The 12,612-nt window shown below is 32.6% G+C and overlaps 1 protein-coding gene across 1 annotated transcript; it reads right to left on the bottom strand.

Annotated features, from left to right (window-relative positions):
• Positions 1-9,241: 9,241 nt before the first annotated feature.
• Positions 9,242-10,549, bottom strand: LOC105140030 (F-box protein At3g22700-like). The gene has a single exon (XM_011046684.1). The coding sequence runs from the start codon at positions 10,502-10,504 to the stop codon at positions 9,356-9,358; it is 1,149 nt and encodes a 382-aa protein (XP_011044986.1). The 5' UTR covers positions 10,505-10,549; the 3' UTR covers positions 9,242-9,355.
• Positions 10,550-12,612: the final 2,063 nt, after the last annotated feature.

Genomic DNA, 12,612 nt, shown 5'->3' with positions numbered 1-12,612 from the left:
TATATATCTGAGTCTTAACAATGCAGATCTTCGATATTTGCTTGAGAATATCAAAACTTCAATGATCCAAACTTTTGGAATGTACTGTCTTATTAGATTGTTGACAGCATTTGACGATTTTATTTTTATATGATCTTTCGAATCTTATTCTTTCGTGTCAACCAGAAACGATGTTAAAAATCCCAACCAATGTTCATGTTCTTGGCCTAGAAAAACACTTTCTTTAATCTAAAACTTTATTAAGATTCCATAATTTCTTTTGGTATACATAATTCTTCCTATGGTTCTTGCCAGGCTTCATTTTGTCAACCATTAGTGATTTGCCCAAGACTCTCCTAGCACACCTTAAATTCTTCCAATTGACAGCTCAGGATGCTCTGTTACTATTCTCTTGCATCCACACACACACACACACACACATATCTGTTGATGAATGTTGCCCATCTTGTGCTGAAGCAGTAAGAGCATACAAGGCAACATAGCAAAGCAAGATTCAGGAGCTGTCTCTTGCACGTTTTCAATTATCTTTAAACAGTTTTCCTACTAATCGATAACACTCAAATATCCAGATGAAAAGACGCTTCTCCCTTCCTTTCATTCGTCAAACAATTCTGTCTGCAGAATTCCCATTTCTAGAATTTCAAAAAATGGTCTCCAGCAACTATCTCGCTTGATGGTGTTGAAGAAAAATGGAAATAGTGGCTACAAGAGACCTGTGGATTTTAGTTCAGATTATCAGGGTGACCTGATGAGAATTTGACACCAGAAATGGAAACACGGCAGGATGCTATCTGCCTTGTTCATTCTGCTGCTACGGTGTGCTTGATAGTGTGGTGTGGATGCTTCGAGTTCTGAATATGATTTCTTGTCAGGCATTTGGTGTGTCCAAGTTTCTTTATTAGATGTTAGAGTCTATTTGGTTTATTTCCTGCGTACCCAAAAACAAAAAAAACAGCAAGATTTTGAGAAACTCAAGACCTCCTGGAAAGTAATACCTGGCCAAATATTCTGTGCCAGTTGTCTGTATTCTCGTCTCATCATCATCAAATCTTCTTGTTTCTTTCATACTTGACTTCTTTCCTTCACCTTCCAGAAGTTAATTAGCCCTTGAGCGTCAAGCTGGCCTTAATTGCCAGAAATAGCATCTGCATTCATCCTCTAACAATTCAGGGATGGTCATTCGGTTGGCTACTTTAGCAATCTACCAAATGCTTGATTCTCGGTGTCTTATCCAGATGATAATTTACACCGTTTTTCTAACAGAAAACTAGCCCAGCTCCATATCTGTTTGGAATGACGCAGAACAGATTATCATCTACAATGTAGGATGGAGTTAACAGGATGAGTTGTAGAGGCCAACTAATATGCCTTATTTTAGGCAAATCCATGCACGTATAAATCCCATGGGTTTCAACTAGCATTCAAATTAATAACCTCCTCAGCTCTCTGCTTCCGTCCCTTCCTTCCTTCCTCTCTTCAACACATTAGCATACAAGACCATTGCACTTGTTAACAATGTCTCCCTCAAACAAATTGATGGCTTTGGGGCTTTGCATGCTGATGGTATGCACTCTGTTTGCAGGAAATGCAGAGGCGACTAAATCTATTCATTATGGAGCTATCGTTAAAGGTGATCACGAACCCCTATGTGGCCCAAAACATCCATGTGTGAAGGCACCTGCAAATGGGTACCATAGAGGTTGCGAAGCAATTAATAAGTGCCGTGGTGGGAGGGATGAGAACATATAATCAAGTAATTGACAAAGTCCTACTGCGTCTGGATCGAGAAGAACATGATCTATCATGCTGTCTGTAATATGTGCATTTGACTCCGCTCATTAACCTTTTAATATGTATCTCCACCCATGTGTATGTCCTCTTCATAATAAAATCAGACGTTAATTGTTATTGTTATCTCTCTCTGAATCAGCATGGAGATTTTTAGTCACAGTGCTTTCTTTGAATTCTTATTGTGAAGCTGTCTCGTGTTAAGAATTAAGAACTCCATATACAACAAAACAATCCATCTCTTTCTTACTGAATCTCGAACAATCTTTTCCCTTCAAGTCAGCGGAGAAATTAGCATCGCCATGAGGAGAAATAAGAGGCAAAGCCCATACACCTTGAATTTGCTCATATCTACTAACTACAGTTCTTAGAGGGTCATCACTAGATCGATATGCCACACGACACCAGGTTTGATTACTTCCTAGAAATCCCAAGCACGATGTTCCATTAACGTCCTCCACTCTAAAAAAAATGCATGGCCTTATTTCTCCAATATTGCCATATAGATCTAGCTAGGGAGCTTTCAGAATCATAGAGCAAGCCTGATCAATTCCTGCAAACAGTATATTCAGGTTTAAATATTGATTTTGACGAGTTGAAGGGTCGAGTTAATAGTGGACAGCCACTACCTCCTCTGAATGAGGCTTTCGCGGAAGTAAGAAGGGAAGAGAGAAGAAGTTTAGTTATGTTGGGAAGAAAGGACGACGAATCTGCACCTGTTGAAAAATCTGCTTCGATTGCCTCCCAAGAGGTGTCTGCCTACAACATTCAAGGGCCAGGAGTTGAGGATAAACCTAAGGTATGGTGTAATACCCCAACTTTCAGGACCACACATCAATCATATAATAGGCAAAACATGGTAATTGTTTTTTTTGAAACTGGATTCATACGAGATTCACTGAAATTTCGAGTTTTTTTTATATCAGGAAGTTTTAAATTATCGACAAATAGTCTATATATTTCTATTAATTATTATCCAATCACAAATCATAATCCTATTTGTCTATATATTTCTATTAATCATTATTTAATTATAAATCACAATCCAATCTTCTTAAGTTTCAATCTTCATCAATATTCACTAATACAACCATAATTTCTCAAATATTTGTATTTTAAAGACATACATGATTTAGTACTTAAATAAAAGAAATAACCATACATGAAGATTACAAATATATGACACTATAATTTTATATTCATAAACTTGATTTGAAAGATGCCATTACAATTTAAGTTATAATAGTTTCTTGATATATAAAATTTATCAACATTTGTTTAGTTCTAAATAACACAAAAAATAAAAAAAAATCTAAAATATTACTCATATCATAAATATGATGAACCTGCAACAAAATATTTAAAAATAGTTATAATAAAAGCAATATTAACATAAAAACAATCAAACTATATATATATATGTGTGTGTGTATATATATATATATATATATGCATGTATTTTCAAGGCTACACACTGTCATAATTATTTACAATTCTCCATCTAATCTCCTTTTAATGCTTCTAGATTTATCCCTTTAGAAATCACTAAACATTCCACCTTTTCCTTCCACATTTTGACCACTATCATATATTAATACTGAAGAATAATTCTTTTAAAAATATCAATTTTTATTTCACTCATGCCAGCAATCAATCTCCACCGAGATTACTAATCAAACCACTTCGCACCAAAATTTTTGGATGGTAATGCCAACACTAATGATTCTTATTAGTATCATTAGTCGCTCTTACCAGAATCGATTAATCAAGTTTGTTATAAATATTGATATCAATGCAGTTTTTTGATGTCATTAACTATTTCTAACTCGAAATAGTTAATTAATTTTCCATAACACTTTGGAATATCTCTGAGAATGTCGATGTCAAGGATTCTTGACATTATTAGCTTTCATATAAAAAATAGCTAATCAAGTTTTATAGATTTGCCAATATCGAAGTCACCCATCGATGCTATTAACTATTCTTAACTCAAATAGTTAATCAAATTCAATATCCCTTATTCTCTAGGATAATCGTGCTAACATTAGTAAACCTTACTAACATCATTAGTCTCCTACACTCGGGACCAGCTAATCAAATTCAAAAAGTAGTTATCAATGAAGTTCATCAATAAAATTGATTATTCCTAACCAAAACAATTAGTCAAGTTTGTTTTTCATTTTTCATCTCCATCTGATCAATTCTCCTTTTAGCAACATCAATATTTACACAATCTAAAAATTAAACAAATTTCCAAAGTTACAGATATTTAAGAATGGTATAGGTATAGGACACTTACCTGCTACAGAAACTTGACTCGCACTTCCTTATTGTTATTGTGCCCTTCTCACGGTCCCCCTCGAATCCACAGGCATATCACATTATTTCTTACTTAAGTTACATTTCACATAACAACAACAACAATAATAATAACAATAAAAACTTCAACTTTTTTCTTACAATTATTTCCTTTACATTTGTGTTTCCATTACATCTCTTAATATTATGGTTCATTATGAAATCATAACTAACATCATAAAAATAGTTTTGAATATGGCTTATTTTCTTTCGAACTTGAAGACACAACACTACACATTTTTCAAGGGAAGGAAACTTGATTCTGCCCCTAACATGATTAAATTTTTTATTTTTTTAATTTGTTGAAAATGTTAGTAGAGGTTGTAGCTCGACCTCTCCTCAGATATTTATCTATATCTAGGTTCTAGAGCTCCAAATTAAGTGAGTTCAGACTCATTCGAAATGTAACATTCTTTGTTATTACTTCTATTAGATACTTTTTCTAAATTTTATTATTTTTAGACCTGAATCCTCTCTGGAATCAAGGTGATGAATCCGTCCAGTTTTCATCAAATGGTTTAGACGAACCTTTAATTATTCCCATTTCCCCCTCTCCTTCTAAGAAAACTATTTCTATGTTATATGCATGTAACCTTCCTAAATATGACCTTCCAAGAGCTATTTAAGCTAATTTTTCTCTTTTTGTGTAAGGTATCATGTAAGGTGCTAAAAAACTATTACAAGAAACATTCATATCATTGAATTCCATATTTCTTTTACATTTCAAAACTTTTTCTAAGACAAGCAATAGGCTATACATATGACCTCTAAACTTGTTTTAATCTCATGTAACACATGCATTCGCTTTCTGAAGTACTTTACTACCAAGTTATCATACTTTCCTTATTAGTAAACTTCCTACCACTTCTAATTCATTTATCATTAACATATGAATTCTCAAGACTCTTTCTCCTCCTCTTTAATTTAGCCTTGGTCAGAAACTTGGCCTAATGAAACCAAGAGTTTTCTTCTCCTTCTCATGCAATTATTTATCTCATTTAATCATTGTTCACATTATAATAACATATCACAAGACTTTATGAAGAAAATAAAAAAAATTTATCCTTCCATTCATCCCCTAAATGGTTGGCCACTCCTGTTCTTTTGGCCATTGATTTTTCTTTAATATATTTACATGATTTCATGTTTAAGATCATTTATAATATTTCAATTAACTTAATTTTAATAATTTTTATAATTTCTTTAATTTTACTCAAGAACCTTAATTTTTAAATTTCAAAATTAGTGCCTAATTTCTAATTGAATTCAAATTGCTTTTCATAGTTAAGTTGAAGGCTCCTTAAGTGGAGGAAATTTTTATTTTAAATTGGTTGAAGATTTTTAACTCCTCCCTCCTTGCATGTAGTTGCCCTCCGCCTTTCTTTCCCTCAAAATTTCTTCACTTGTTTTCTTGTTAATTCCCTTGCCAAATGATGTTTTCTCTACCTAGCAATCTAGAATTTGTATAGATTTAATAATTTTGGTGTTTTTATCTTAAATTTTAATGGAAGAAATCTGAAATCGTCGCCCTCCTGTTTCTTTCTTTATTGTTGACCTCATGGAGGAGAAAATGTGATATTTATAGTCCCATTCTTTTAAATTATATACTTGGTCTATTCTTTCTATCTTTTTATAATTTGAGTTGTACTACTTTTTATCTTTTAAAAAACCCCCTCTTTAACAACTAAATTTATTTGTTTTTCCCATACCTTTAACCTCATCTTCTTTGTCATATGGTTAATTTAAAGTTCTTTTTTTTTTTCAAAAGTTTATATTTAAGGTTTACATTCTTTACTCCTAGTAGAAATTTCATCCTTGAAATTTAAGTTGAACAGCTGCATTGAAGAATAGATGCGAAAATTTAAGAAGGCATTTCCATGCCTTGATTCATCTTTTTCTTGATCTTCCTTATTTCCTCATCCTTATGCTGAGCTTCCAGGACTTTATCTTGAAGCACAGACTGATTTTTTAGCTGAGCTAGTAGTGACCCCTCAAGGCCCACACTTAGCCGTAGACCCATCTTCTTCAATTCTACTGGACTCCCTTGTTCTTCAATCCGCATATTATCAGCCACTGCTCTTCTTTTTCGGCTAACGGCATCCAATATTATATTAACCTTACCAGGATGATCGTCATTCATACAATTATAGTCCTTTATCAACTGCACACATCTCCTATGTCATATATTTAACTCCTCTTACAACATTAAATATTTGAAACTTTTATTGTCAATAAAGATCTGGACCTGCGACCCATATATAATTTCTCCAGACCCGGCAAACACTACTGTCATAGGAGTCATAGTAGAAAAACGATTTAATAGGAAACAATAGAATATATATATCCTATTGTTCCCATTAAATCTTTTTTCTCCTATGACAGTATATATTTTAGATTGATCGTAAACCCAAAAATCAACACTCTCAAGCGTCGGATAAAGGGGAGCCCTGTCGATTAAAGTCATGACAAAATGCCAAATATATGTATTGTTGTGCTGCAGTGACATTTCAGCATAAATCAAGTTTAAAATTTAAGATATGCTGGAATATATATATCTGAGTCTTAACAATGCAGATCTTCGATATTTCCTTGAGGTTGTCAAAAGTTCAATGATCCGAACTTTTATTGTTGACAGCATTTGACGATTTCATTTTTATATGATCTTTCGAATCTTATTCTTTCGTTTCAACCAGAAACGATGTTAAAAATCCCAACCAATGTTCATGTTCTTGGCCTAGAAAAACACTTTCTTTAATCTAAAACTTTATTAAGATTCCATAATTTCTTTTGGTATACATAATTCTTCCTATGGTTCTTGCCAGGCTTCATTTTGTCAACCATTAGTGATTTGCCCAAGACTCTCCTAGCACACCTTAAATTCTTCCAATTGACAGCTCAGGATGCTCTGTTACTATTCTCTTGCATCCACACACACACACACACACATATCTGTCGATGAATGTTGCCCATCTTGTGCTGAAGCAGTAAGAGCATACATAGCAAAGCAAGATTCAGGAGCTGTCTCTTGCACGTTTTCAATTTTCTTTAAACAGTTTTCCTCCTAATCGATAACACTCAAATATCCACACGAAAAGACGCTTCTCCCTTCCTTTCATTTATCAAACAATTCTGTCTGCAGTATTCCCATTTCTAGAATTTCAAAAAATGGTCTCCAGCAACTATTTCGCTTGATAGTGTTGAAGAAAAATGGAAATAGTGGCTACAAGAGACCTGTGGATTTTATTTCAGATTATCAGGGTGACCTGATGAGAATTTGACACTAGAAATGGAAACACTGCAGAATGCTATCTGCCTTGTTCATTCTGCTGCTACGGTGTGCTTGATATAGTATGGTGCGGATACTTCGAGTTCTGAATACGATTTCTTGTCAAGCATTTGGTGTGTCCAAGTTTCTTTATTAGATCTTAGAGTATATTTGGTTTATTCCCTGCGTACCCGGAAAAAAAAACTCAACGGGAACATTTTAAGAAACTCGGGACCTCTTGGAAAGTAATACCTGGCCAAATATTCTGTGCCAGTTGTCTATATTCTCGTCTCATCATCATCAAATCTTCTTGTTTCTTTCATACTTGACTTCTTTCCTTCACCTTCCAGAAGTTAATTAGCCCTTAAGCGTCAAGCTGGCCTTAATTGCCAGAAATAGCATCTGCATTCATCCTCTAACTATTCAGGGATGGTCATTCGGTTGGCTATTTAGCAATCTACCAAATGTTTGATTCTCGGTGTCTTAGCCAGCTGATAATTACACAGTTTTTTTTTAACAGAAAACTAGCCCAGCCACACAGCTGTTTGGAATGACGCAGACCACAAGTATTTTTATCATCCACAACGTAGGATGGAGGTAACAGGATGAGTTGTAAAGGCCAACCACTATGCCTTATTATATGCAAATCCATGCATGCATAAATTCCATGGGTTTCCACTAGCATTCAAATTAATAACCTCCTCAGCTCTCTGCTTCCATCCCTTTCTTCCCTCCTTCCTGGAACACATTAGCATACAAGACCATTGCCCTTGTTAGCAATGTCTCCCTCAAACAAGTTGATGGCTTTGGGGCTTTGCATGCTGATGGCATGCACTCTTTTTGCAGGAAACGCAGAGGCGACGAGATCTATTAATTATGGAACTATCGTTAAAGGTGATCACGAACCCTTCTGTGGCCCAAGACACCCATGTGTGAAGACACCTGCAAATAGCTACCATAGAGGTTGCGAACCTTTTTATAGGTGCCATGGTTGGTGGGATGGCCGCATATAATCAAGTAATTGACAAAGTCCTAATGCGTCTGGATCGAGAAGAACATGATCTATCATGCTGTCTGTAATATATGCATTTGACCCCGCTCGTTAACCTTTTAATATGCATCTCCACCCCATGTGTATGTCCTCTTCATAATAAAATCAGACGTTAATTTTTATTGTTATCTCTCTCTGAATCAACATGGAGATTTAGTCACAGTGCTCTCTTTGAATTCTTATTGTGAAGCTGTCTCGTGTTAAGAACTCCGTATAAAACAAAACAATCCATCTCTTTCTTACTAAATCTCGAACAACCTTTTCTCTTCAAGTTTTAACCTTGTTTTGATTGGATTGAATCAACTTCATGAATTATTAACAAGGAAACTAGAATTACATCTAAACTCACGCTTTTGAGTTTATGAATAGGATATTCGAAGTTTTGAAGTTTTTTTTAATAGTTTAAAGGTTGGAAAACATAATACCTGGATTCTTGGAATACCGGTGTTGACCAGAATCCTACAAATACGACTCAATCTCTGTAATTTCTGGTGTTGACAAGAATTCTACAAATAGAAAACAATTTCTTACATTGTAATTAGTATGAATATTATGTTAGCTAAAAGTTGAGGATCTAGACCCTAAATTAGTCCTAATAAACCTGCACGTATTGCTGTATGTTCTGTACAAAATTAAGAATGAAATGAAAAAAAAAAAAAGAAAAACACTTTCTTTAATCTAAAACTTTATTAAGATTCTGGATTGATATAGTCATCAGAATCTAATTGTTAAATAACAAAAATTTCAAACAAGAGAATCATTCCGTACCATTTAATTAATCAAAAGCACATAAACCTCTTACAAGTTATAACGTACTTGAATGCATCAATTCCAACCTGTTCTCTTCCGCTTTCTCTTGCCCCCTGCTGATCGATGGCTTGGTCCTTTCCGTGTTAAGAAAACATCTGCATACAGCTTGATGACCAAGCATCGACTGAAACTAGGCTTTCCACGTAATTATGAGCGTCGAAGTATATAAAATCTTCATATGTGGAAACCACACTTGATTCTTGGGTCGAGGGATCGTACAATTGCAAAATGTCATAAAATAATTCGGTAGAATAATCACTTAATATGATTTCTTTATCATTCCGAAACCCCAGAGGTATCATAGTCATAATTTTGGGCAGAGGTCTACACACGAATAGTTTTGTCCAGCAGTACTCATTCTTCATCAATGTCCATATCTCAAGCTCGAAAGTTGTTTCTTCATCCTTGTAAACGCCCATAGCAAGTAATTCTTTGTACTCCATAAGGTTCAAGTTTCTGCCACAAGCATTATCATAAGGTAGACCATCTTCAATCTTTGAGAAGACATCATTAGCCATATTGAATTTGAGTATAGATGGTACCTTCCGAGGTTCCCTTAATGTGCCTTGAACAATGTTCTCCTCCTCTCGGAAAATCAAATCATACCACATTCCCTGAACCACCACAGAAATCTTAGGACTGAGATAACTCCGGCTGGCAGTAACTCCCTCGACTTCTTTCCAAGAATCCGTGCTCAATGTGTAAACCAAAGCTTTGAGATTGAGATGGCCCTCGAACGATGCATCATCAATTATAAGCAATTTGTAATCACTTGTTTCAGGAACAAAACCAAACCCAAAAGTACGAGGAGTGTAATGACCTAATGTTGGGGGAAAGAGCAGAAGCCGATGTTTTCTTGTTGCTAGATTCCATAAAAAATAATCAACATTATGTGTGTTTTTGACATAAACACATAATAAACCATTACTAGAACCAATGCCGCGACACTTGACAACATTATTCATCAGCGACGATGGTAGGTTTCGATGCTCAGGTTTACCTTTTGCATCAGCTTCAAGCACTGATATGCCATAATTTTCTCCGAACCAAGTGTTTGTGAGCATGATAGAGTGTTTTGGACGATGTTTGCAGTGTGTGAGAATAAAGTCGGAGCTTGTAATCAGAGCCAGCCAGCGTTTACACACAACCTTGAATCGAAGCAAGGATTGCACTGGCAATCTTAACAGAGTTTCTCTAATCATATCCTCAGGTAGACAGGATCCGGCAGCCATGCTTGTTGGTGCAGCCTAACTCTTGATCTCTCTTTATGTTTTGGAAAACTGATCAAAGAGAGAGAGAAGGGTCGCTTGAATTAAGAAGTAAACTATGCAGCTGCTAGTTTGTGTTAAGGCTGTTTTTAGGGTTTTTTCTCTCTTTTTATTTACTGAGAATTGAGGAAAATAAATATTCTCCGGTTTAAATTAAAAAAGGAAAATTATATTAAAATAAACCCACTCACCTAGCTATCAAATTAAGGTATCTCAATATGATACAAATCGATATAGGTTGAACGTAATATTATTATGCTATTATAAAGTTTGTATTTGACAAAAAAAAAAAAAAACAAAACAGAATATCCTTCATATTATTACCACAATTTAATTAAATATAAACAGAATTATGAGCATGTAGTATTCATTAAAAAAAAAATGTTAAAGTAAAAAAGAAAACAAAACAAAAAGAAAGGGAAAAATTCCCAAGGATAAATCCCAGTTCTGGGAAGGGATCTGCATATAAACAAGGGCGGAGTTCTACTGGGGTAAAAGGGGGCAGCTGTTACTTTTTTTTTTTTTTTTAATTTTTACATTAAAAAATTAATATAATAGCTTAAGTTATATTTTGTAAAAGATAAAAATTCAAGAGACAACGTATTAATATATTGTATTGTGACTGTCCGTAACTCTATATTCTCTCCTTGCAAAGCTCAAAATAAAAAACAATTATATTTGAATTCTTCAAAAAATGCTTCTGGTGTTTGAATTATAAGCTGGTTGTCTCAGATCATTCTTTTATTTTTTTTTAACAAACGAATAAGTAAAAATTAAAAAAAACTTAAAGAGATATGTGATGATTTTATTTTATGGAAAAATAAAAATTAATCTATGTATATAACAAAAAAAAACTTGAAATTTTCATAAAATCGAAGAGAACTTTTGGTTGTTATTTCTATAGTATATCATAAAAAATTTCTATATTTGATACTTTAATCCAGCTTTTTAATAATATCAAGCTTCACATTATAAATCTATCTCATTTTTATTATAAATTATTTAATAATATCATTGACACATAATTTAATAAATTGGATAATTGTTTGAATGAGACGAATATAATTTTTTTTTTTGTGGCATATTTAAATTCAAGCAATTTTTTCTCTGTTTTTAATAAAAAAAACTAATTCATTTTATTTTTTTTATTCTAATAAATTCTTTATAATAGATCTTATAGTACTTGGTGACCAATTTAATATATATATATATATATATATATATATATATATTATTGATTTATGCAATAATATAAGTTCTCTGATATTGTTAGTTTTACAGAAAAATGATAAAAACAAAAATTTAATATTTTCATTGATAGATATACTTGTCAAATTATCATTATTTTTATCAATTGTAATTAATACAGTAAAAAGAGTTTTTTCTACTATGTATGTTGACAAAAGTTGATTGCAAAATAAAATGAAAAATAAATAAATGAATGACAATTTAATTATATATATTTAATTGTATATATTAAAAAAATATCTTTAATAAAATTAATAATAAAGTCGTTATAAAGTAGTTTTAAAATATAAAAATTCAAAGAAAATAATTATAATATGAATTTTTTTTGTTTTAAAAATATTTTTAAATTAATTTCATTTGATATAAGTTAATATATATATTTCAAATTGATTTTTATATATAACACATATCTATATAATATATAATATTTATTAGTAATTTACTCCCTCAATTAAAAAATACACCACTGCATATGAATAGCTTTGTCCAACTCTCATTCTTCATTGTCCATAGCTCAAGATCGAAAATGGGTTCTTGTCCTTGAATCTCATCATAAAAAGCACTCCTTTGTATACCATGAGCACCATTGCAAGCACTAGAGCTTCATCACAAGGGCTGCTTTTATTTTATTTTAAAAGGATATTTAAAAATATAAAAATAATTATTTTTTAAAATATCTTTTATTTGAAAATACAATAAAATAATTTTTTATTTAAAAAAATTATTTTTAACATCAATAAATCAAAACGATTCAAAACGTATAAATTATATTAAATTTTAATAAAAAACAAAAAAAATTAATTTTTTTAAAAACACATATTAAA

The sequence above is a fragment of the Populus euphratica genome, unplaced genomic scaffold, assembly GCF_000495115.2.
Source record: "Populus euphratica unplaced genomic scaffold, PopEup_1.0 scaffold100.1, whole genome shotgun sequence".
Classification (NCBI taxonomy): Eukaryota; Viridiplantae; Streptophyta; class Magnoliopsida; order Malpighiales; family Salicaceae; genus Populus; species Populus euphratica.
Note: the sequence above shows the minus strand (reverse complement) of the source record. Positions and strands in the feature narration are given on the sequence as shown.